This window comes from Bubalus kerabau, chromosome 13, assembly GCF_029407905.1.
Source record: "Bubalus kerabau isolate K-KA32 ecotype Philippines breed swamp buffalo chromosome 13, PCC_UOA_SB_1v2, whole genome shotgun sequence".
In the NCBI taxonomy this organism is placed as follows: Eukaryota; Metazoa; Chordata; class Mammalia; order Artiodactyla; family Bovidae; genus Bubalus; species Bubalus kerabau.
The window spans coordinates 62,710,524-62,735,258 of NC_073636.1; the positions used below are offsets into that span (position 1 = coordinate 62,710,524).

General features: G+C 43.4%; 1 protein-coding gene across 1 annotated transcript in view; it reads right to left on the reverse strand.

Annotated features, from left to right (window-relative positions):
* Positions 1 to 867: 867 nt before the first annotated feature.
* COMMD7 (COMM domain containing 7) overlaps positions 868 to 24,735 on the reverse strand; it is a 28,248-nt gene continuing 4,380 nt past the window's right edge. Inside the window, exons 2-9 of the mRNA XM_055544759.1 lie at positions 17,196 to 17,249; positions 16,996 to 17,098; positions 4,526 to 4,582; positions 4,406 to 4,443; positions 3,881 to 3,971; positions 3,513 to 3,562; positions 2,614 to 2,662; positions 868 to 1,615 (exon numbers count right to left, since the gene is read on the reverse strand). Of these exons, the coding sequence (XP_055400734.1) occupies positions 1,539 to 1,615; positions 2,614 to 2,662; positions 3,513 to 3,562; positions 3,881 to 3,971; positions 4,406 to 4,443; positions 4,526 to 4,582; positions 16,996 to 17,098; positions 17,196 to 17,249 (519 nt within the window). The 3' untranslated portion in view covers positions 868 to 1,538. The remainder of the gene's footprint in view (positions 1,616 to 2,613; positions 2,663 to 3,512; positions 3,563 to 3,880; positions 3,972 to 4,405; positions 4,444 to 4,525; positions 4,583 to 16,995; positions 17,099 to 17,195; positions 17,250 to 24,735) is intronic.

Here is a 24,735-nt window from a genome sequence, read left to right on the forward strand (position 1 = left end):
AAAATGGTATTATATATATTAGAAAAAATATCCAGGGGATTTCCTTGGTGGTCCAGTGGCTGAGAATCCGCAATCCCAATGCAGGAGACCCAGATGTGACCCCTGGTTTCAGGGAACTACTGATAGACCCCACATGCTGCAAAGATCCTGAGTGCCACAACTAAGACCTGGCGCAGCCAAACAAGTAAAACAAAAATACATATTTTTAAAAAATTCAGTGGTAGCATCGTTCATAAGAGAAGAATGGAAAGCACCTAAATACCCATCAGCAGGAAAGCGGTTAAATAAATCATCCATTTATTACAAAGAATGAGGCTGCTCTCTTTGTTCTGATGTGATTTCCAAATGAGGTGGGAAAGAGCAAGATGCAGGACGCTGTGTGTATAGGATGCTACCATTTGTGTGGGAAGAAAAGTCAAATTCTGTGCCTATATATTTGCAAATGCATGATCACAGAATAAACCAAAGACAGGACTTCTCTACAGGGAGGGGAACTAGCTAAGTGGGGAGTGGGCAGCAGAAGGAATTACTTTACACTGTATTTTTCGAATCATGGGCATGTATTATCCATTCAGGACTTTAAAAAATTTCTGAGGCGGAGGGGAGAGGTAGGAGGAGAAGTCACATGCCAGGTTGGTACTAAAGTTATCTGAACACAAAGTATTCATCTACTCCACTTTTCATATTTTTGACCTGAGTCTCCCCTGAACTGCTCTTACAAACACCCACTTGGGACTACAGCGAATTTCATTGAAGACCCAGGGCCCTCACTAAACCCAGAAAGATAATTTTTGAAGATGAGAGCACTAGTTCTCTGCAAGGCAAATGACTCTTTAATTCACGCACAGAGACAACCGGATGCAGACCTGTTCTTCAGAATCTTCTTTATTCTTCAGCTAACCACCACAGAAGGTCAGCTTGAACCAAAACAAGCTGAAATAACCTCAAAAGGCCCGCCTCATTACCCACAACGGGGCAAAACCTGAAGTGAAGCCTGTTTTTTTTTTTTCAGAGCGGACCCAGCCCATACTTTTACACAGGTGTCCACTGAAGACCGATCAGCAAGGCCCCACCACCACAAACTGTAGGACCTCTGCTGGGAGCTCCCTTTGGGTCATTCATGAAATCCACCTCTTCCTTAGTCATAAACAAGCCCTTGCTGTCTTGTGGGGAAGGTCATCAGTGTTGGTATCTTGAGCAACAGACCATTTGTGTACTCTGGAGCTTTGAAGGGGAGGTGACTTGACTTACTTCCTCCCCTGCATGCAATCACCTTTCTGAATATCTAAACAGTGACCTGGGAGATACGTGGTGGAGGGTGCCTCATGAAGACTCTTCAGGGTCATTCTGTCCGGGGTCCTTCAGTACTTAATCCTTTGTTTTTCAGAAACTTTGCACACGGGCTCCCAAGAGGCAGGCAGGCCCAGAGGAGAGGCCACAGGCCTGGGAGCCCAGCAGCCTCTCTCTCAGAGTGGGTCACCGGGAAAGAGGAGGAGGGGATGGGGGGTGGGGGTGGAGATGCAAGGCAGGGACAGAAATCAGCTGAAACACTCCATGCTGGTTCTGACTCGCTCCATCTCGTGCAGGAAGCTGTAGAACTGAGGCAAAGTTAATTCTGGGGAGAGAAAACGCGGCTTCAGGTAAATGTTTCCAACTCCACAGAATCATCCAAGAAAATGAATTTCCACCCAGTGACTTCCTTTTTATTTTTTGACTTAATACCTCTAAGCAGTTCTGGATGAGTAATTGATCATAATAAAGAACTGAAGCCTTGAACACAGAAAGTTCTCAGCTCCATTTAAAAAAAGAAAAAGTGGAGGGGAGATTTCAAATGGCATTAACTCCCCAACACAAAGGGATGAAAGAGTGCCATTCAGGACAGCTGATGTGATTCCCATAACCCCAGAGCTTCTTGCTCTTAGATATTCACCATTCCTACCCCAGGCTTCCCTGATAGCTCAGTTTGAAAAGAATCCGCCTGCAATGCAGGAGACCCCAGTTTGATTCCTGGGTCAGAAGGCCTGCTGGAGAAGGGATAGGCTACCCACTCCAGTATTCTTGGGCATCCCTTGTGGCTCAGCTGGTAAAGAATCCTCCTGCAATGTGGGAGACCTGGGTTCAATCCCTGGGTTGGGAAGATCCCCTGGAGAAGGGAAAGGCTACCCACTCCAGTATTCTGGACTGGAGAATTCCATGGACTGTATAGTTCATGGGGTCGCAAAGAGTCAGACACAACTGGGCGACTTTCACTCACATTCCTACCCCACACTTTCCCTTTAGCAAAAAGTTCATTGACTGTGGGGTCTCCAACTTGCTAAGGGCTTATCATTTAGGAGAGCAAAGGTGGAAAAATGGAGATTCCACAGTCCAATTATGACTTTTTTTATGGAAAAATGATTAGTGGTGGGCTTCAGGAGCCTAAGGAGAAGGAAATGGCAACCCATTCCAGTACCCTTGCCTGGACAATCTCATGGACACAGGAGCCGGGTGCGCTGCAGTCCATGGGGTCGCAAAGAGTCAGGCATGACTCAGCGACTAACACACACTCAGGAGCCTAAGGACTAAAGAAAACATGGAAAAAGTGGAAGGGTTCAAATGGGAATCTGGACTCACCTATGTATACATTTTCAGTTTGATTTCCTTTCTTAACCACCAACTTTAACTGAGCCAAAAAAGGAAAAAAAGAAATAAAATATTTAAATTAAAACGATGACAATTGGGCAAAGAAATTTCTGAAACCTGAACTTTCACGGAAACATTAAACCATCCAGTGTCTTGAGAGTTACTTGAGAGCTGTCTAGATTGTCCCACACCAAAACTTATAACAATTCCCATGATGACAGGAACAATCAAAACTTTCAAGAACAATATCCAGATCTTATTCATCTGAAAGTAAGCGTGTTAGTAACCACATCTTTGGCTGACCACATTGCTCTGAAATACACAAGGCACTTCAGTGGAACATTGGTTTAATTGGATATTAAAGAAACCCAAGGTAGATTTGGTGGCTTAGATGGTAAAGAATCTGCCTGCAATGCAGGAGACCCAGGTTCAATCCCCAGGTGGGGAAGATCCCCTGGAAGAGGGAATGGCAACCCACTCTAGAATTCTTGCCTGGGAAATCCCAAGGATAAAGGAGCCTGGCGGGCTACAGTCCATGGGGTCACAAAGAGTTGGACACGACTGGGTGAGTAACTGCATTAAAATATTGTAGAATGTGAGCGCTTCCCTGGTAGCTCAGAGGTTAAAGCATCTGCCTGCAATGTGGGAGACCTGGGTTTGATCCCTGGGTTGGGAAGATCTCCTGGAGAAGGAAATGGCAACCCACTCCAGTATTCTTGCCTGGAGAATTCCATGGACAGAGGAGCCTGGTGGGCTACAGTCCACAGGGTCACAAAGAGTCGGACACTACTGAGCAACTTCACTTTCACTTTTCATTGTAAAATGTGGATGTAATATTTTATAACCAAGTCAAAAATCTCCCAATTTTCAGAGATCAGAAAAAGACTTACTTGTAAAAAAATACTTCCTACTTTTTCCAGTTCGCTGCTCCCAGATGTCACTGTGACACAAAAGAAAAAAACAGTAAGTGACTGGTTGAGGACCAACTCTGAAGAGCCCAATCTTGCAAGTTTTAAAGCAGGAGCCATGTGGGGGCCAGGATGAAGACAGGAGAATGTGCTTTTCAGGAAGTGAATTCACGGAGAGCCGTGGGTAGAAAGAGCTGCTGAATGTGGACAGTGACACACAGGGGAGCAGCTGCTGGACCCAACAATCGTAGGGGACCAAGGATCCCGCTTCCCCAGTGAAGTCATCTGAGAGCCTCTGCCACCCAACCCTGCATCATCCAAGGGACCCAGGACTGGCTCTAACTGGTTACCTCCAAATTTCCATTCCATATCTACAAGCTGGTTAATCATCAGAGTCTGACCTACGGCCCATCGAGCAAGGGTGGGGGCATTCTGCTTCCACTGGAATAAAAGCAGAAAGCCAAAGTCATCACAATGGAAAGAAAAGAAAAAACCCTCTTTATTCCGCCCCCAGTGCAACGTTTAGTCTTTACACAGACAGTGGGCAGAGCGCAGAGGCACGGGCTCGGCCTGTGCGCACAGGTCCGGGTCAAGAGGGGCAGCAGGAATCTTCCTTTATTCCAAGACTTAATCCAGGTGGGAACAAAAACTGTATGATATTTATATTTAGTCAAATCAGAGGGAAAATATTAGGTGCACTGAGTAGCGTTTTCAGGCATGTATGCCATCTGCATGAAACCGAGTGAAAACTGTAAGCTGGGAAATGACATAAGATGATTAATGGTTTTTCCTTGGTTGGTGTTTTCCATTTGTATGTTTTCAGGAAATAAAAGCAAACAATCCTAATTCACTTTGATTAAGACGGATTCTGATACCTTTTCAGAAAAGTAGATGGCTTTCTCCTCACTGAGACCTGGAAGAGAACAGAAGGGAGACATGACCACAGGGAAAGGCTGCAGGGCCTGTCACCTGAGCAACCTGGGGTGGTCACCTACCCAGAGTCATGAAGTCGGCCCGGACCTGCTCGGCTGTGAGACCCTTCTTCAAGGCACCTGGGAGAAGAGAAAAATCAGTCAGAAAGGGCAAATCAATCAATCCTCTGGCAGGAAGCATTCAATGGGTACAACTTAAGTGACAGGGACGACAAAGGGAACACACAGACTCAGCTCACTCGGCCTGATCTCGGTCCAGCCAGGCAGGAAGGAGATGAGGGGGAACAAGGCAGCACGTGCTAGGGGGCATTTTTTGGCAGATTCCTGAGCAGCTCAAATGGCAAAGAATCTGCCTGCAATGTGGGAGATCTGGGTTCAATCCCTGGGTCGGGAGGATCCCTGGAGAACGGCATGGCAACCCACTCCAGTATTCTTGCCTGGAGAATCCCATGGACAGAGGAGCCTGGCGGGCTACAGTCCATGGAGTCGCCAAGAGTCTGACACAACTGAGCAACTTTCACTTCACTTTAGGTGCCACACAAGCATTGGCCCCTCCAGAAAGTATAGATGAAGTTACAGACAAAAGAAAAGACTGTCTGGACTTGGGGAGGGGGTGACTCATCTGAAGAAATAAGGCCAAGACTCCTGGAGCCAAGTGGGGGGAGTTCAAGGTCAGGCGGGCACAGGGGTAACAGCCCAAAGCTGCCACTGTGCCATCTGTAACCACCAAACACATGAGGCTCTTTAACTGTTTCTTTTTTGGCCTTGCCATGTGGCTTGTGGGATTTTAGTTCCCTGACTAGGGATGGAACCCAGGCCCTCGTTAGTGAAAGTGCCAAGTCCTAACCACTGGATCTCCAGGGAATTCCTTTCTTTAACTGTTAATGAATTAAAATGAAAGGAAATGTAGTGTTCTGTTCCTCAGTTGCACCAGCTGTTCCAAGTGCTCAGGAGCCACGCAGGCCCAGTGGTCGCAGCACCGGTTAGGGCGGATTACAGAGCATTCTTGTCTCCACAAGGGACAGCCTGCCCCAGAAGGTCAGCCCTCAGGAAGCAAACGCAGATGGACTAAGCAGTTCAGCCTCTACAGTTGCCAAGTCACTTGCAGAGGGGCTGTCAAGCCCCTCCCCTCAGGAGCCCTGGGAAACCCCACCCTCCTACTCTTGCCCTGCACCCACCTCCTTTGTTCCGCTTGTAGGCTCCCATTTCTGAAAATAAAGTGCTCCCAGCAATCCGGGCTTCTCAACATTTAACCTGCAGGCTACAGCCTCCAGTCACCTTGAAAATTTTCCACTTTTTAGTCCTTCAGAAGATGACTAATCAAAGTATAAGAAGTTGTCCACCATGGTCCAGGGAGGGCCCTGAAGTAACACCCTAAACCCAAGCCCCCACCCCCATCCCACACCAGAAAAACAATCTGAAGGGCTGTTGTCCTCTGCAAAATCAACGGTGTCAACAAAGGGAGGAAACCTTTTATCTCCAAAATCAGACTAAGCAAGGAAGCCACAGGGAAATAAAAAAAAGGCAAGACCCCAGGAAACCTTGGCCATAAAAGCTCTCCAAGAAGGCTGTTACGTCCAGTCACTCCAATCAACTCTTGGCGTGCCGCTCCTTAGTTTATATCCAGTTCAAATCCAACATTCCATCTGAAGATCCCCAAATACTCCGAGGTGGAAAATACCATTGTAACTTTTAATTTACCAGGAAATTAAAGACGAGAAAGGTTAAGCTTTGTGGGGAGAGGATTTGACACATCCAGAGCTGACAACTGCGCCGCTAAGGGCTCACCTACAGCTCTGCTCCCCGTACACCGAGATCTGCGAGGGCAGCTCTTCAGCAGTGTGCGCAGGAGAGACCAAAACTCAGAAACGGCACACTGATTTTGGTGTGTCCACACAAGTAGCCTGGGCGCCAAGGTAATTTTGTTAAAACTTAAGTCAGACCGTGTCTCCTCTCTGCTCAAAACCCTCGAATAGCTCCTGTTCCACTCATTGTAAATCCCGAAGTTCTCACAATGCCCTGTGGATCTGAACTTCTGTAGAACCCTCTGCTCTCTCCCTCGCTTACTCAGTTTTTCCCATTATTTACTAGGCAGGTTCCTACCTCCATGCATTCACCCCTGCAGTTGCTCCTGCAGGAAACACGCTTCCTCAAATCTGCACATGCTCACTCCTCACTTTCCTCAGGAATCGGCTTGAATTGCACCTCCTCTGAAAGGGTCCCTGACCAATCTTCAAGTGTCCTTTTCTGCATTGGCAATTTATAACTATCCAACTTCATGCTACATATTTATTGCCAATTTTCTCACAAAAGTCAGTTTGTTGAGAACAAGGACTTGGTTGGTTTTGCCCACTGCTGTGTCCCAAGTTACTAAAAAAAATGCCAGGCACTGTTCACTGGTTGGCCCTCAACTCATTAAACACATGCTGAATCAAAGAATCTGTACAACACAATGCTATACAGCCTTTAAAAATAAGGTAGCTCCTGACCTGCCTATTTGCAAAATATAATTAAAAGAAAAGAAAAGGTATGAACAGTCTGCTTAATGTGGTCCCTTTTGCATAAATAAAGAAGGGTATATTATCTATTCTTACTTATAGCTTTCAGAGAGAGATCAGTCGCTTAGTCGTGTCCGACTCTTTGCGACCCCATGAATCGCAGCACGCCAGGCCTCCCTGTCCATCACCAACTCCAAGAGTTCACTCAGACTCACGTCCATCGAGTCAGTGATGCCATCCAGCCATCTCATCCTCTGTCGTCCCCTTCTCCTCTTGCCCCCAATCCCTCCCAGCATCAGTCTTTTCCAATGAGTCAACTCTTTGCATGAGGTGGCCAAAGTACTGGAGTTTCAGCTTTAGCATCATTCCTTCCAAAGAAATCCCAGGGCTGATCTCCTTCAGAATGGACTGGTTGATCCCCTTGCAGTCCAAGGGACTCTCAAGAGTCTTCTCCAACACCACAGTTCAAAAGCACCAATTCTTCGGTGCTCAGCCTTCTTCACAGTCCAACTCTCACATCCATACATGACCACAGGAAAAACCATAGCCTTGACTAGACGGACCTTTGTTGGCAAAGTAATGTCTCTGCTTTTGAATATGCTATCTAGGTTGGTCATAACTTTCCTTCCAAGGAGGAAGTGTCTTTTAATTTCATGGCTGCAGTCACCATCTGCAGTGATTTTGGAGCCCAGAAAAATAAAGTCTGACACTGTTTCCACTGTTTCCCCATCTATTTGCCATGAAGTGATGGGACCAGATGCCATGATCTTCGTTTTCTGAATGTTGAGCTTTAAGCCAACTTTTTCACTCTCCACTTTCACCTTCATCAAGAGGCTTTTGAGTTCCTCTTCACTTTCTGCCATAAGGGTGGTGTCATCTGCATATCTGAGTTTATTGATATTTCTCCCAGCAATCTTGATTCCGGCTTGTGTTTCTTCCAGTCCAGAGTTTCTCATGATGTACTCTGCATATAGCTTTAATTACATGCTTATCTTATGGCTAAATTGAGAGATGTGAAGTACATTTTTGGTGAACATATCCACAAAACAGAGGATACCTTTGAGGAAAGGGACTGGGTGGGACTTTTTTTCCTTGGTGTCATTTAAAAACATCCTAGCTGCATGTTCTTTCTTAATAGGAAGGCAGTAAAATTGTGAGTCATTTTTGTGTGCTTTCCTGTGCTTTTCTATAATTAAAAAAAAAAAACAACCCCTCCCTCCCAAGAAAAAAGGTTAAATGTATTGCCCAGGGCCACACAGCAGGCAAGCAGCAGAGAAAGTAGCTTATGGGGCAGTTGGCCCAAATTCAGGCTCTTTCCATTCCAGGTCATTCTGAGATGCTGTCGGGGACTAAGACCAGGCCACAACCGGACAGTGACTGACAACTGAGGCTACCGCACTGCAGGGGCCGAAGCAAGCTCTCTGTCCTGATGGCACCTCACTACCTGAGACAGGCAGGAGCCATACTTTAGAAACATACATAGAGGGACTTCCCAGGTGGTCCAGTGGCTAAGACTCACACTCCCAATGCAGTGGCCCTGGATTCAAACCTTGGTCAGGGAACTAGATCCAACGTCTCAACTAAGAGTTTGCATGCTGCAACTACAACCCAGGGCAGCCAAATAGATGAATAAATGTTTTTTAAAAAAACAAAAAAAACATGATCTTAAAAAAAAGAAATACACATATTTGCGTCATGTTAGGCCTCAAGCCCTTAGCTTCTTTTTCAGCTTTTTCCTTTGGTGATTCCTCTGTCTTGTACGCACAAGACAGGGCTGCACCCTTGACCCCATGTCAGTCAGAAAAATCTGAACTCCAGGGCTGCAGTCACTAGAACATGTCACTAGGGTAAATCTGAGAATGTCCTTTAAATACAGATAACCATCTGGGATGGTTTATAAGTCCTTGAGCTCCACTTTTCATTGGAACAGTTGCCTTAGGCAAACCCCCACTGCCATCAAATAGTGTGGGTGACAAGCAGAGGGTTTCAGGAAACGGCTGGAAAGTTAGCAAACACTACTCTTCTAGCCAAAACCTTCCTAAGTTTATTCAAAGTAGTAAGGGGAGTCCAAGGAACAGAACTAAACCTTGGTGAATCAGATGGGAGAGCATGGGAGCCCCATTCACTCAGTGATTACTGACCCTGAAGGCTTACCAGCTGAACCCACCCCTGCAAGGTTCCCGTGCAAACAGAGGCCACAGTCACTGTATACAGATGTCCTGAGACTGCCATGTGCCAGCACTGAGCTGGATGTTGGAAGGCATCAAAAACTGAACAGGCAACAGTCTCTATCCTCCTGAGGCTCACAATCTTTTGAGATATAACGATATAACACATATAATACATTATAACAATAATGTAACAAGTAGGTAAGTCCTATAGTGAAAGTGTTGGTCGCTCAGTCATGTCCGACTCTTTGCGATCCCCTGGTCTATACCTCACTGGGCTCCTCTGTCCATGGGTTTCTCCAGGCAAGAATACTGGAGTGGGTTGCCATGCCCTTCTCCAGGGACTCTTCCCAACCCAGGGATCGAGCCCCAGGCCTCCTGCATTGCAGTGGATTCTATTATATAGAGTATTATTCCATGTAGAGGATTACTGAAAAGTGCCACATAGAAAATAGAGCAGGGTAAGGTTGGGAACCCCCAGGGAACTTAGTCCAGCATTTGATTAAATACCATTTGTGATTATTGTTCAATGCTGATTATTTCTTTTTTGGCCCAGCCAGACAGACTCCTTTAAGTGTGGAAAGGGAGTTATTGCTTTTTCTTTACAAAAAAAGCAAAAACAAAACCCACCAACCACTGGAGATTTCCCTGGTGGTCCAGTGGTAAGAATCCTCCTGCAATGCAGGGGACATGGGTTTGATCCCTGGTCAGGGAAGATTCCACATGTTGAGGAGCAAATAAGCCTGCGCACCACAAGAAAATCTGCTTGCATGATGAAACTAAGACCTGACGTAGCCAAATAAATAAATGAATAAATAACGACCAGTTACTGGGTACCCACAAGGGCCAGATATTAAAGTAAAAACCAGCTTAAATTATGTCCCTACCGCAAAGTTATCTGTAATCTTTTCTAGGTGACAACTCATAATGATAATGACAATCAATACTAACAGCAATGTAGCTACTACCACTTACTATTGGAGCAAGCACTTTACATTTATTATCTTTCTCCATTTTTTAAAAAGAAATTCTTTAAAAATTATTTTTATTTTTTTGGCTGCACTGCATGGCTTGTTGGGATCTTAGTTCCCTGACCACAGACTGAACGGGATCCCTGTCCTGAAAGTGCCAAATTTAACCTGGGATCACCATCTTTCTCCACTCTTGAAACAATGTATGAGCTACTAGGTATTAGCTCCATTTTATTCCTGAAGAAACTGATTCTCAGAGTGGTTACATGACTTGGCTTAAGGTCTCAGAGCTGTGAAGTAAGCATACAAGGGCTGTGCAGGAACCAAATGCAAGGTGGGGGCCTTATCTGGATCTTAATGAGAACACTTACAAACAAAATGGATGAGACAATGGGGAAGTCTGAACTCTGACTTTGTATTTTAATTTTAGATATGATCATTGCATAGTGGTTTGATAAGGAAGAGAAAGTCCTTTATGTTTTAGCGATATATAACTAGGAATTGAATGAAATGATATGATGTCTGAGATTTGTTTAAAAATAATCCAGTTTGGAGAGCAATGAGTTGAAGTAGGTGGGGCACAGGTGAAGCAATCTGGACATGAGTTGATAAAGGTTGAAATCAAGTTTTTTTTTTTTTTAAGAGAACAATTCTTCATGGACTTATTTTTATTTATTTATTTATTTTAGTTGTGCTGGGTCTTTGTTGCTGTGAGGGCTTTTCTCTAGTTGCAGCAAGCAGGGAATACTCTTTCTAGTTGCAGTGCTTGGGCTTCTCATTGCAGTGGCTTCTCTTGCTGCAGAGCATGCACTCTAAGGCACATGGCTTCAGTAGTTGTGGCACATGAGCTCAGTAGCAGCAGTTACCAGGTTCTAAAGCCCAGGCTCAACAGTGATGGGCACAGGCTTAGCTGCTCCGCTGCATGTGGGATCTTCCCAGACCAGGAATAAAACCCATGTCTCCTGCATTGTCAGGTGGATTCTTTACCATTGAGCCACCAGGGAAGCCCTCAGGTGCTTTTAAGAATTATATACTTAATAGTAAAAGAAAAACATTAAAAAAAAAAAAACAAAACAAACCCACAAGCTTTGAGCTAATCAAGGAGGGTGCAGCAACAGCTTTTCGTCTATAAGATCTAAAGCAAGTCACTTCCCCTCTCTAGGGCTCTGTTTCTTTATCTCCAAGACAAAGATCAGACTAGATCAGCGCTTTACAAAGCTTTTACTTAACCCTCCCCCTGTGCACTCACTCCTGCCCCCAAAAAGAGGAGTTCCAGGGTTAACTGTTTCGCAGATACCGGTTAAGCAGGTCAATCAGTTTACTGCAGGGCTTTTCAGAGACTGAGATATGTTAATGTGTGTGTGAATCTCCAAGATTCCAAGGCTGGGAGGTGCAGGGACAGAACTTTATGACCCTGCCTGGCCACTGAAGTCTTTTCTGGATGAAAACGCCAATTTGAGGAAGACTGATCTAGAAGGTCTTTGGGGTCCCTTGAACTCCAACAAGCCATACCAGGATGAAGGAAGGATAAGGCAATGAGGACACTTTCAGACTAGACAGGGGAAGGCCTTGAAGGCCAAGTTAAAGACTACAGAGTCCATTAGGCAAAGTAAACAGTTGAGAGGAGGAGCAGGGTCCAAGTCGTTCTGTGTTCCAGGGCAAACTAGAATCTGGATGGGAGAACAGAAGTGGAGAGGCTGCTGCCATAACAAGGCATGAAGGGCCGGGAATTTGTTCTGGGATGGCAGCCTTTGGGACTGAAAAGATAATCCCTCATCAGGCCAAGGAAGAGGCCAAGAGACTTACAAGCTACCTCAGATGATTAGCAGATGCTCTGGAAGAAATGCAGAACTCTTGAACTCTGTAGGAAGGGAAAAGTCAGACTGCATGAGAACAAAAAAAAAGAGTAAAACAAACAGAAATTGTTGAGAGCTACTGAGGAGTTCAGCAAACCTGAGACTTCAACTCTAGAACTTAAAAAGCTTTGGGGCATGACATCACCAATTGGAAGGACACGAGTTTGAGCAAGCTCCAGGAGTTGGTGATGGACAAGGAAGTCTGGTGTGCTGCAGTCCATGGGGTTGCAAAGAGTTGGACATGACTGCCTGAATGAACTGAACTGAGCTGAATTAAACCATCAAGAGAATTCATATCCTCTCCATTGAGGGAAGGGATGTTTTATCTGATGATTTGACATCGAGGCACATAAGAGAAACTAACTGAACTATCAATAAACAATGTAGGGCTTTCCTGGTGGCTCAGTGGTAAAGAACTTGCCTGTCCGTGCAGGAGACACCAGTTTCATCCCTGGTCCGGGAAGATCCCACATGCTGTGGAGCAACTAAGCCCGTGAGCCACAACTATTAAGCCTGTGCTCTAGAGCCTGGAACCATAGCTACTTAGCCAGGGTGCTGAAACTACTGAAGCCTGTGTGCCTAGAGCCTGTGCTCCAAAACCACAGAAGCCACGACAGCGAGAAACCATTATGCCACAACTAGGGGTAGCCCCTGCTCACCCCAACTAGAAAAAACTTATACAGCAATGAAGATGCAGCACAGCCAAGAATAAGTAAATAAACAATGTAAAGTTCAGCAGGCATGGTATTTGGATGCTGAACATCCAAAAAGCATGGTATATGCATGCTTTATGGATACTAACTCATTTATTCCTAAAGCATCACCATAAACTGCTCTTACTACTCTGTTGTTCAGATAGAAACTGAGGCCCCAAGAGGCTGATTTGTCCAAGGCCAAATAGCTACCTAAAGTGATATACCCAAGACTCAAATCCAGGTGAGCTTGCAAAGCCCACCCCTGGAACTCAGCACACCTGTGTTCTCTGGACCTACAGAAAACGGTCTGCTATAAACACTGCTCATCAATCCTGCTTGAAGAATATACACCCAACATCCCCTGGGAGGGTCACAGGGTCTCCCAAGTTCAGCTCAAGTCACCCAGCATGAATCAAAAGCTCTTGTTCTAAGTCATCATTTTACTTGTAACTGTGGCTTAGGAAAGTAGTACAGACCCGCCCATGACTTCAAGGAACTATCTGTTAGGACCACGAGATAGATACATACAAAACAGCATGATCAACAGAAGACTAAATAATTATGCTCCAAAAAGGGCTGCAGATAAAAGAATCTATCTCAGTTGTGGAGCGGAAGGGGAGGTCACCATGGATTGAGATGGTTTGGGAAGACATTCTGCAGAGGTAGTACTGGGGCTGGAGCACAGGACTGAGCAGAATTAAGGCAGTCTGGCAGGACTGAATGGCAGGGTGCAGAGATGATAAGGACCGGGAAGAATGGAGGCAGGGACAACAGACAGAGGTCTCCTGAAAAATCAGTGCCCACAATAGCTCACAGGTTTCCTCATTCCCACAGGTGTAGGCTGGACAATGAGAATAAAGAGGATAAAAACTCCTGGTTCTATAAGCTGGACACCTGTCCTACAGAAATGCTCACACACACTAAATACACAGATTTCCTAAGGATGTTCACTGTGGTACGGTACACTTTCTAAGAGTGAAGGATCAGAACTAAAATGTCCAGCAACAGGAAATGGATTAAGTAAAAGAAGATTAATTCAGTTCCAAGTCCACTGCAGTTACCAGAAGAATAAAGCTGATGTGCGGAAATCTTCATGATGTACTAGGTATGGAAAAATGCAAGCCACAGAGCAATTCTGTGGTTTATTGCCATTGATGAAAAACAAAACTATATGAATGTATATGGCTCTGTCTATCGGTGTACATAAAAATAGAAAAGGATACATGCCAAAATTATACCACGATTATTTCTAGAGATAAGAGTCGGATGAGGGTTAAAAAAGAAATTTCCCTTTTGACTGTCCAGAGCTCTGCAGTTTTAAGTTTGCAATGAAAATTAATTCTTGTGTTAAGTGAAAGTGAAAGTTGCTCAGTTGTGTATGACTCTTTGTGACTCTCTGTCCATGGAATTCTCCAGGCCAGAATACTGGAGGGGGTAGCCTTTCCCTCCTCCAGGGGATCTTCCCAACCTAGGGATCGAACCCAGGTCTCCAACATTGCAGGCGGATTCTTCACCATCGGAGCCACCAGGGAAGACTGCAATTCTCATCCAGCCTTGTGGTTCTGATGCTTTTAACCCGCCATGAGAGCAAAGAAGGCAAGAATCTCACAAACAGAGGATCATAAAATTCCACAGCTGGAAACCTCAGGGATCTTCTGATTCACACCCCAAACGCTCAGGAGCACAAGACAGGGCAAAGAAAAGGATCTGCATGAAGAATATACCAGAAAGTACAAACAAATCATGTTCCCATCTTTTAATGCATAATTAGGCTGAGATATTGGGAAGATCAGCTTATTAACTAATTTTTAAAATACGCAAACTGGGGATACTGTTTTACCTCCTCTCAGCCCAGTCAACATTTATTCATTCTTTAAGCCTGGGCTCAAATGTCACCTCTCTTTAAATAAAATTAACTTTTAATTAAATTGCCAAATTAATTCTAGCAACTTTTAAGACAATATTTAGCTAAAAATAAACAAGTAAACTCCTACCTCATGCGAAGAGTTGACTCACTGGAAAAGACTCTGATGCTAGGAGGGATTGAGGGCAGGAGGAAAAGGGGACGACAGTGGATGAGATGGCTGGATGGCATCACCGACTCGATGGACATGAGTTTGAGTGAACTCCGGGAGATGGTGATGGACAGGGAGGCCTGGTATGCTGTGATTCATGGGGTCTCAAAGAGTTGGACACAACTGAGTGACTGAACTGAACTGAAACAAGTAAGATAACCTGCTGTCTTATCACCCAGTCAGAGCCACAGTTAACTTTTTTTTTTTACACAAAAATAGGACTGTGGCAGACAGAACTAAACAAAATATTGTGAAAGGTTTTCCATATCATTACATTTTTCTTAACAACATGTTAAAAAATTAATATTAATATAGAACATGAAAAATAAGAACCTTTTGCGGAGAAACTGTGCTAAGCATTTTATTTCAGTTCAGTTCAGTTGCTCAGTCATGTCCGACTCTTTGCAACCCATGGACTGCAGCATGCCAGGCTTCCCTGTCCATCACCAACTCCTGGCACTTGCTCAAACTCAGGTCTATTGAGTCGATGGACATTTATTTATTAATATTTATTCAGCATTTTATTTACATTATCTTAATTAATCTTCAAAACCACCCCCCACACACACCAAAACAAGCTTAGATGGAGTGGAACAACTGCTGAGGGAGGGTTATTGCTAGGGATTGAAAGAGACTGGGTACCAAAGCCATACTACTTATCAAGGGTCAGACTGGGATTCACACCCAGTTCCTACTAACTCAGACTGAATTCTTGATCACTACCATGCGTGTGTACTACGTCCCTTCAGTCGTGTCCAACTCTTTGTGACCCTTTGGACTACAGACCACCACGCTCCTCTGTCCATGGGATTCTCCAGGCAAGAAGACTGGAGTGGGCTGCCATGTCCTCCTTCAGAGGATCTTCCCAATCCAGGGATTAAATCTACATCTCTTACATCTCCTGCACTGACTGGCAGGTTCTTTACTAACAAGCACCACCACCATACTCCTCTGCAAAACTGGACCACAGCACATCACACCAATTTTCAACAGCTGGGTAACTGGATTGCTTCTAATTTTTCTGTGATAAACAGTGTTACGACAGACAACCCTGAAGCTCAAGCTTTGTGATCACCTCCCTCCTGGCTAGAATCTTTCCCTGACTGCTCTAAAGCAAACCCTGCTTCTCAAACTATCTGCATCAAAAGACCTATTATTAAAATTTTCAATCTACCATGGACTGATACTTTTGTACAATACAATGAAAATTAATTCCTAGAAATATGAAATGAAAAAAAGCTTACAAAATATAAGCCCCAAATAACTCTTAGTGAAATGTGAATACACATCACAGATTAGATAAAAGTGTTAAATCAGTGTAAACTTCCTGCTTTTGATAACTGCACTGCAGTTGTGAAAGAAAATGTTTTTGGTCTTACAAAATATGTACTAAAGTCTTAGCAAGGATAAGGGTAAGGATAACTGAGCTAAAGACTCATCCAATAACTGGATCAAAAAAATTTTTTAATTTAGATAAGTTTCTATGCTATGATTACCCTAATAAATCATTAGAAGATTGTGAGACTCTCATTAGTTCAGGTTTTTGTTGAGCTCCAGGCATGCTACCCCGCTAGAAAAAAATTTATGTATCCAAAACTGGCCACAAAACATGTACTGATTAATGTTTACGATCTAGGGAAAAAAAAAAAAGCTCCAAATGGTTACAATGGTCAATTATATGTTACATATATTCTACCACATTAAAAAAAATGCAAGTCCCATTTTTTAAAATTAGTAGATTCAAGAAACTTTGTCAAGGGACTGCCCCTGATGGTTCAGTGGTTAAGAATCTGCCTTGCAATGCAGGGGACCGAGGGTTCCATCCTCTGTCGGGGAACTAAGATCCCAGGTGCCACATAGCAACTAAGCCTGTGAACCACAGCTAGTGAGTCTGTGCCGAAATGAAGATCCTGCATGCCGCAGCTCGGACCCAAGGCAGCCAAATAAATACATAAAAATAAATAAATATTTTAAAAAGAGAGAAACTTTGTCAAGTTGCTGTAAAAGTTTATAAACCCTTAGTCTCAATCTTATACCTACCACGTAGAGGAAAGGTAAGCCTGGGGACCGAAGTGGGGATGCAGACTGCAATTATGCTCTCCCACGGCTGTCTGTCTACCTGGCTTCCCTGCCTTGACTGCAGTCCCGCCCATGTCTGGTTCCCTACCAAGCGCTCTGGCTCAGTGCCCAGAGCACGCCTGCCAACTCGGTGGATTGAGGGAATGTTCAAACAATGTCTCTGGCCTCGGCTGCTGGGAGGGGCTACTCACCATTTGGAACCAGGAGGAGGCTCTTCACGATGCTTCTCAGGGGGCCAAGACTGATCTGGTTGGTGGCGGCAAATTCAGAGAGCTGAGCCAGAAACCTTTCCACCTGCAGACGGGGGACAGCACAAACCAGGCCTTCACTTCAAGCACCTCAGGACTGCAGACCCACCCTCGGGAACTCTCCTTATTACAAGATACTTTACCTCTTTTGGCTCAGTTAGGAAGTGGAAGAGCACTTCAGTCAGGGCTGAGAATTGCTGTGAAGAGAAGAACACAGAACATCAGAAAACTCTACTCCTGGATCAGTGTTTCCCCGTTCCATCCAACTACAGCCCCTTAAGAGAGAAGAGGGGGCTTCCATGGTGGCTCAGTGGAAAAGAGTCTGCCTGAAAATGATCCTTGAACTGAGAAGATCCCACATGCCATGGAGCAACCAAGCACGTGCACAACTACTGAGCCTGTGCTCTAGAGTCCAGGAGCCAAATACTGAGCCTACGTGCTGCAACTACTGAAGCCCTCTCAAGAACAAGAGAAGCCACCATAATGAGAAGCCTGCAAACTGCAGCTAGAGAACGCAGCCACTGTTCATCACAACTAGAGAAAAGCCTGATGGCAGCAAAGACTCAGCAAAGCCAAATACAAAAATAAACAATTTATCTTTTTTAAAAAAGAGAGAAGTGAAGAGAACATAGATGTTGATATCAGTTTTGATTATCTTAGAGTTACAAACACTTGTAATTTGAAAAGATATAAGCACATTAATGTTCACTGCAGCACTATGCACAATAGCTGAGATAATGAGGCAACCTAGGTGTCTATCAACAGATAAGTGGATAAAGATACGCTCCATACATACAATGGAATATCACTCAGCCATGAAAAGAATGAAATCTTGCCATTGGCAGCAACATGGATGGATCTAGAGGGTATTATGCTAAGTGAAGTAAGCCAGAGAAAGACAAATGCCATATGATCTCATACATAGAATGTGAAAAACCAAATAAAACAAAAATAGACTCATAGATACAGAGGGGAGAGGGATGGGGTATGAAACAGGTTAAGGGGATTAAGAGGTTTGTACATTAGCCATAGGGATGTAATATACAGCATCAGGAATATGGTCAATAATACTGTAAAAAGTTAGCATGGTGACAGATGGTTACTAGACTTGGCATGGCGATCATTTCATAATGTATGCAAATGTCAAGTCACTATGTAGTCCACCTGACACTAACATAGTCTATGTCAACTATATTTCAGTAAAAAAAGAAAAAAAAAAAACAGTTACAAATACTCACAATACCCACCACCAGCGTCCATCTAACTATACCTACCACTCGATTGTCTAAAAAACTCATATTTTGTTGGGATGCTTACAAGATACATATTGAGAGACTGACTGTGTGCACACATGTTCACACATAAATCTCAAGGGGTCAAATACCTTCTAACACCTCCCCCAAAATAAGATCTAAAAAAAATCACTGAAATAGTGTTTTTTTTTTCCTTCCCTTTGTTTTGTAAGGCCCAGGTGGCTCAAGTGGTAAAGAATCCACCTTTTATGCAGGAGACATAAGAGACGTGGGTTTGATCCCTGGGTCAAGAAGATTCCCTGGAGGAGGAAATGGCAACCCACTCCAATATTCTTGCCTGGGAACTCCTGTGGACAGAGAAGCCTGTCAAGCTACAGTCCATGGGGTCACAAAGAGTCAGACACGTCTGAGTGACTGAGCACGCACATACTCGCTCTTTTTGCTTATACTTCCACATATTTATTATTCAAACATAAATCAATCCAAATAATATAAATTTTCCCATTTTCACTCTCATATATGGTAACATGTATATGAACTTTTTCTCTACCTTACTTTTTTTTGAGGGGGGCACTGCATGTGGCATGTTAGTTCTCTGACTAGGGATTGAACGTGAGCCCCACGCACTGGAAGCATGGAGTCTTAACTACTGGTACTGCCAGGGAAGAGGGAAGTCCCTCTATCTTGCTTTTGAAAGCTGTTACTTCTGTGTGGCAAGATTTTAGGTGATTTTTATTTTCTTCTGTGTTGTCTATCCATGTTTTCTGGGTTTCTCTTCCCCACAATAAACATCTTATTGAATATGTGACAGAATAGCAAATTTTAACACGTTATTGTACATTATCTTACTGAGTGATAGTCACTCAGTCATGTCTGAGTCTTTGTGATTCCATGGACTGTAGCCCGCCAGGCTCCTCTGTCTATGGAACTCTTCAGGCAAGAAGACTGGAGTGGGTTGCCAGTCACTTATGCTTTTGTGCATGTGAAGACTGGAGTGGGTTGCCAGTCACTTTTTCTTTTGTGCATGTGAACTTCTTTATCAGTACTATATTACTAAGAACTGAGTATCTGTGTGCCCCAAAATTCATAGGTTGAAGTCCTAACCCCAATACTACTGTATTTGAAGAAAGTGCCTGTGAAGAGGTGACAAGGTTAAAAGAGGTCATAATGGTGGGGCCCTAATCTGATAGGGCTGGTGCCCTTGTAAGCATCAGGAAGTTCTGAGGAAGTCACCCTAGAGCTCTTTCTGTGAGGCCCACGTTATGAAGACACAGCGTGAAGAAGGCAAGCCAGGAAGAGAGCTTTCACTAGGAAATGAATCTGTGGGTACCCTAATCTTGGACTTCCAGCCTCTGGAACTATGAGGAATAAATTTCTGTTGTCCAAGCCACCCAGTGTGCGGTATTTTGTTACAGCAGCTTGCACAGACTGAGACATTTATCATTATTTTCCCATGTTCTCTCCTGATGGACACGGTGTGTGTGGCACAGTGAAGGAAACCAAGACACAAGAGTTTAAAAGACCCAGATGTGAAACACTGTTCTGATCATCCAGGTGACCCTGGGCAAGTCACTTAGCCTCACTGTGTCTCAGTCACCATCAGAAAGACAGAGGTAATAATACATAGCGTCCAGAACAGTACTAATCAGCTCATACAAAGCCTCCAGTCGAGTCAGACGAGAAGCTCAGCAAGCCTCTAGTGTGCATGTATGTATGTGTAGCAGTTACCACAGCCGCAGTTAAAGTCACTATGCCATTAGAGCCACCTTTAACATTTAGACAAAAAAGACAACAGGCATGTGTTGCGGCTCAAAGCCCCCAAAACTGTACATATGACTGTCAAATGCATTTGCCCCTTTTTCCATGACACATAAACTTTACACAAACCCCTGGCAAGGTTCTGTATTATTTTCTTCTAAAATGTGTTCTATTTTAAAATATAAAACTAGTCTTTGGAAATGTAAAAGTAATATACATGCAAGGTTTTTAAAAAGACCCACTCAGCTAGCATAAAAGAATATAAAATAAGATGTCTCACTCTCTCCCTGCCCCCTCCCACCTCAGTCCCACTACCCATAGGTAATTATGCTAACACCTCTGTGGCCTTCCCATCATTTCATTTTTCTTTAGTTTCTTTTAAATAGAAATGGGATCATACTGAACCCACTCCCTGCACCTCACCTTTTTTCCCACTCAATTACACTTTAGAGATCAATCATGTCAGCACATATAAATCCACCCAGTTCTTTTAACAACCGCATGGCATTCAACAGTTAAGACAGCATAATTTAGCTCCCTAGAAATGAACATTCGTGTGTGTATGTGTTGATCTTATGTTAACGATGCTGAGATGAATATCCTCCCACATACTTCTTTGTGAAATATGTATGTGTATGTCTATAAGATGTATTCTTAAAATGTATTCTAGGTGAAAGGATATGCTTTTAAAAAAATTGTTTTTTTGGCCATGCCATGCCATATGGCAGGTGAAATCTTAGTTCCCCCATCAGGGATCAAACCTGTGCCCACTGCAGTGGAAGCACAGAGTCTTAACCACTGGACTGCTGGGGAAGTCCTATATACATTTTAAAAATTGAGGTACAGTTGATGTAAAATATTATATAAGTTTCAAGTATACAACACAGTAATTGCTAATTTTTAAAGGTCATATCCATTTATAGTTATTATAAAATATTGGCTATATTTCCTGTATTGTACATTATATCCTTATAATTATTGTTGTTGTTTAGTTGCTAATTCGTGTCTGACTCTTTTGCAACCCCATAGACTGTAACCAGCCAGGCTGCTCTGTTCATGGGATTTTCCAGGCAAGAATACTGGAGTGGTTTTCTTGCCGTTTTCTTCTCTGGGGGATTCTCCCAACCCAGGGATTGAACCCGTATATCCTGGATTAGCAGGCGGATTCTTTACCACTGAGTCAAAAGAGAAGCCCATCCTAACGATAGCTTATTTATTTTTTACATAATAGTTTGTGTCTCTTAACCTTTTATCCCTATCTCCCCTCCCCACTCCGCTCTGGAAACCACTAGTTTATTCTCTAACATATGTGAATTTTAAATTCTGAGAAAATATTGCCAAATTGCCTTGTAGAGAAGTTGCATGGATTTACACTCCCACCAGCTAATGGTATCTTAGAGTCTCTGCTTTTTCAAAACTCCATGGATATCCCACAGAAACACTCTAGCCTTGCTGGTCCAGGGTTTTTCTTTCTGCGATATTTATGACATTGGGTATCAGTCTTGCACAAATGTTGACAGAGTGAAAACAGAATAGTCAAGACTAGCTTCAGAATGGGTCCTCAAACAGTTTTCCTCTATTCCTTTAATTTTTTTTTGCTACAGATCTGTGGAACTGTCACATCTTTGGCCAACCATGTTTCCTATGCCACTAGGGCCTTAAAAAAAACGGGGTGGCTGAGAGGGCCTCCAGCTGCTCTTTCATTTCCAGGCCTCAGCCTAACACTCAGGATGGAGCTCCTTGTGTGTGCTCATCCCTGCCTTTCCTCCCATGAACAGCCTCAAGCTACTCTGCTCTGTAGGCTGTTATCAACTCCCACCCCTATCTCCACTTTTTCAAACCCTCCTTATCCTTCAAAGCCCTGCCCAGATACCAGGACTCTCCCAACAAGAAAGGGACCTACCCAGATTCTTAACTTCTGAGGCTCCCTCTTGGAACCTCACCTGGGGGCACTTAGAATTTTCAATCTTGATAAGGAGTACAAACCTGTCTTAACAGAGAAGGTTTCTCCTCCAGCTTCTTAGGGTCACAGCACCTTAATTATTGTAAGTGCAGAGTTAAGTATCTGTTGAACAAATCTTCCCTAAACACTTTCCCCATTCTTTGCCTTTGTACCTGCATAGCTCTCTCTCCCTGGAATGCTTACCTGAGCATGACTAGCCATGAAATAAAAATCTTAACGAATTCTCACTAGTTAAACATATGAAAAGATGCTCAAGATTATTCCAGATGAGAAATGAACATCAGCAGAACAAGGAGATACCATTTTTCATTTGTCAGATCTTCAAAACTAATTGTCTGACGGCAGCAGGGTTGGAAAGTAACAGCCGTGACCGCACACTGTTGAGAAGATAAACTGGGGCAAACTTTCTGGGTTACAACTTGCAATCCATGTCTAATTTTTCAAACGATCAAACCCTTTGACCTGGTAACTCCACTCACGAAGCACACCCTTCAGAGATATCCCAAAAAGTAAACCCAGACAGAAACAAGGCAGTGTGTTGACAGCAACAAACAAAAATAAAAAACTGAAAGCAACTGAAGTGTCTATTAACAGGGGACTGGTTAAATTATGCTATATCCATTTTAAGGAATATCACAATAATGCCTTTACTGTCAAAAAAAAAAAGTTTTTAAACTTTTTTTACCCATAAATATGATGGCAGATGCAGATTTTTTTTCTATAAAGATATATGAGAAACTATTAAAATGATGATTTCTGGAGACAAGAGAAATAGGTATTTTTATTTTAACTTTGTATCTTTCAGTACTGTCTGAATTTTCTAAACTTGTATGCTGCTAGGTGAGAGACTGTTGACCATTTGTTTCCTTCTTTATATTTTTTCTGAATTTCCTCTGATAACCACGCTAAAAATGATTCTTTTAATCCTACCTACTCTCAAGGCTCCATGTTACCTAGAACTGATCACAGCATCACAGAAGACATGCAGATTCACATAGTAATGTACCGTGTCTCCATTTTCTGACCTGCCGCAGTAGATCACAACTTCCCCAGAACAACAGGCCTCATTCATCAAGACTTTGTAAACTTTACTGGGTTTAGCGGCTATTTATGATTATACAGTGGAAGTGAGAAATAGATTTAAGGGCCTAGATCTGATAGAGTGCCTGATGAACTATGGAATGAGGTTCGTGACATTGTACCAGAGACAGGGATCAAGACCATCCCCATGGAAAAGAAATGCAAAAAAGCAAAATGGCTGTCTGGGGAGGCCTTACAAATAGCTGTGAAAAGAAGAGAAGCAAAAAGCAAAGGAAAAAAGGAAAGATATAAGCATTTGAATGCACAGTTTCAAAGAATAGCAAGAAGAGATAAGAAAGCCTTCTTCAGCAATCAATGCAAAGAAATAGAGGAAAACAACAGTATGGGAAAGACTAGAGATCTCTTCAAGAAAATTAGAGATACCAAGGGAACATTTCATGCAAAGATGGGCTCGATAAAGGACAGAAATGGTATGGACCTAACAGAAGCAGAAGATATTAAGAAGAGATGGCAAGAATACACAGAAGAATTGTACAAAAAAGATCTTCACGACCCAGATAATCACAATGGTGTGATCACTGACCTAGAGCCAGACATCCTGGAATGTGAAGTCAACTGGGCCTTAGAAAGCATCACTACGAACAAAGCTAGTGGAGGTGATGGAATTCCAGTTGAGCTATTTCAAATCCTGGAAGATGATGCTGTGAAAGTGCTGCACTCAATATACCAGCAAATCTGGAAGACTCAGCAGTGGCCACAGGACTGGAAAAGGTCAGTTTTCATTCCAATCCCAAAGAAAGGCAATGCCAAAGAATGCTCAAACTACCACACAATTGCACTCATCTCACATGCTGGTAAAGTAATGCTCAAAATTCTCCAAGCCAGGCTTCAGCAATATGTGAACCGTGAACTTCCTGATGTTCAAGCTGGTTTTAGAAAAGGCAGAGGAACCAGAGATCAAATTGCAACATCTGCTGGATCATGGAAAAAGCAAGAGAGTTCCAGAAAAACATCTATTTCTGCTTTATTGACTATGCCAAAGCCTTTGACTGTGTGGATCACAATAAACTGTGGAAAATTCTGAAAGAGATTGGAATCCCAGACCACCTGATCTGCCTCTTGAGAAATCTGTATGCAGGTCAGGAAGCAACAGTTGGAACTGGACATGGAACAACAGACTGGTTCCAAATAGGAAAAGGAGTACATCAAGGCTGTATATTGTCACACCCTGCTTATTTAACTTATATGCAGAGTACATCATGAGAAACGCTGGACTGGAAGAAACACAAGCTGGAATCAAGATTGCCGGGAGAAATATCAATAACCTCAGATATGCAGATGACACCACCCTTATGGCAGAAAGTGAAGAGGAACTCAAAAGCCTCTTGATGAAAGTGAAAGTGGAGAGTGAAAAAGCTGGCTTAAAGCTCAACATTCAGAAAACGAAAATCATGGCATCTGGTCCCATCACTTCATGGCAAATAGATGGGGCAAAAGTGGAAACAGTGTCAGACTTTATTTTTCTGGGCTCCAAAATCACTGCAGATGGTGACTACAGCCATGAAATTAAAAGACACTTCCTCCTTGGAAGGAAAGTTATGACCAACCTAGATAGCATATTCAAAAGCAGAGATATTACTTTGCCAACAAAGGTCCGTCTAGTCAAGG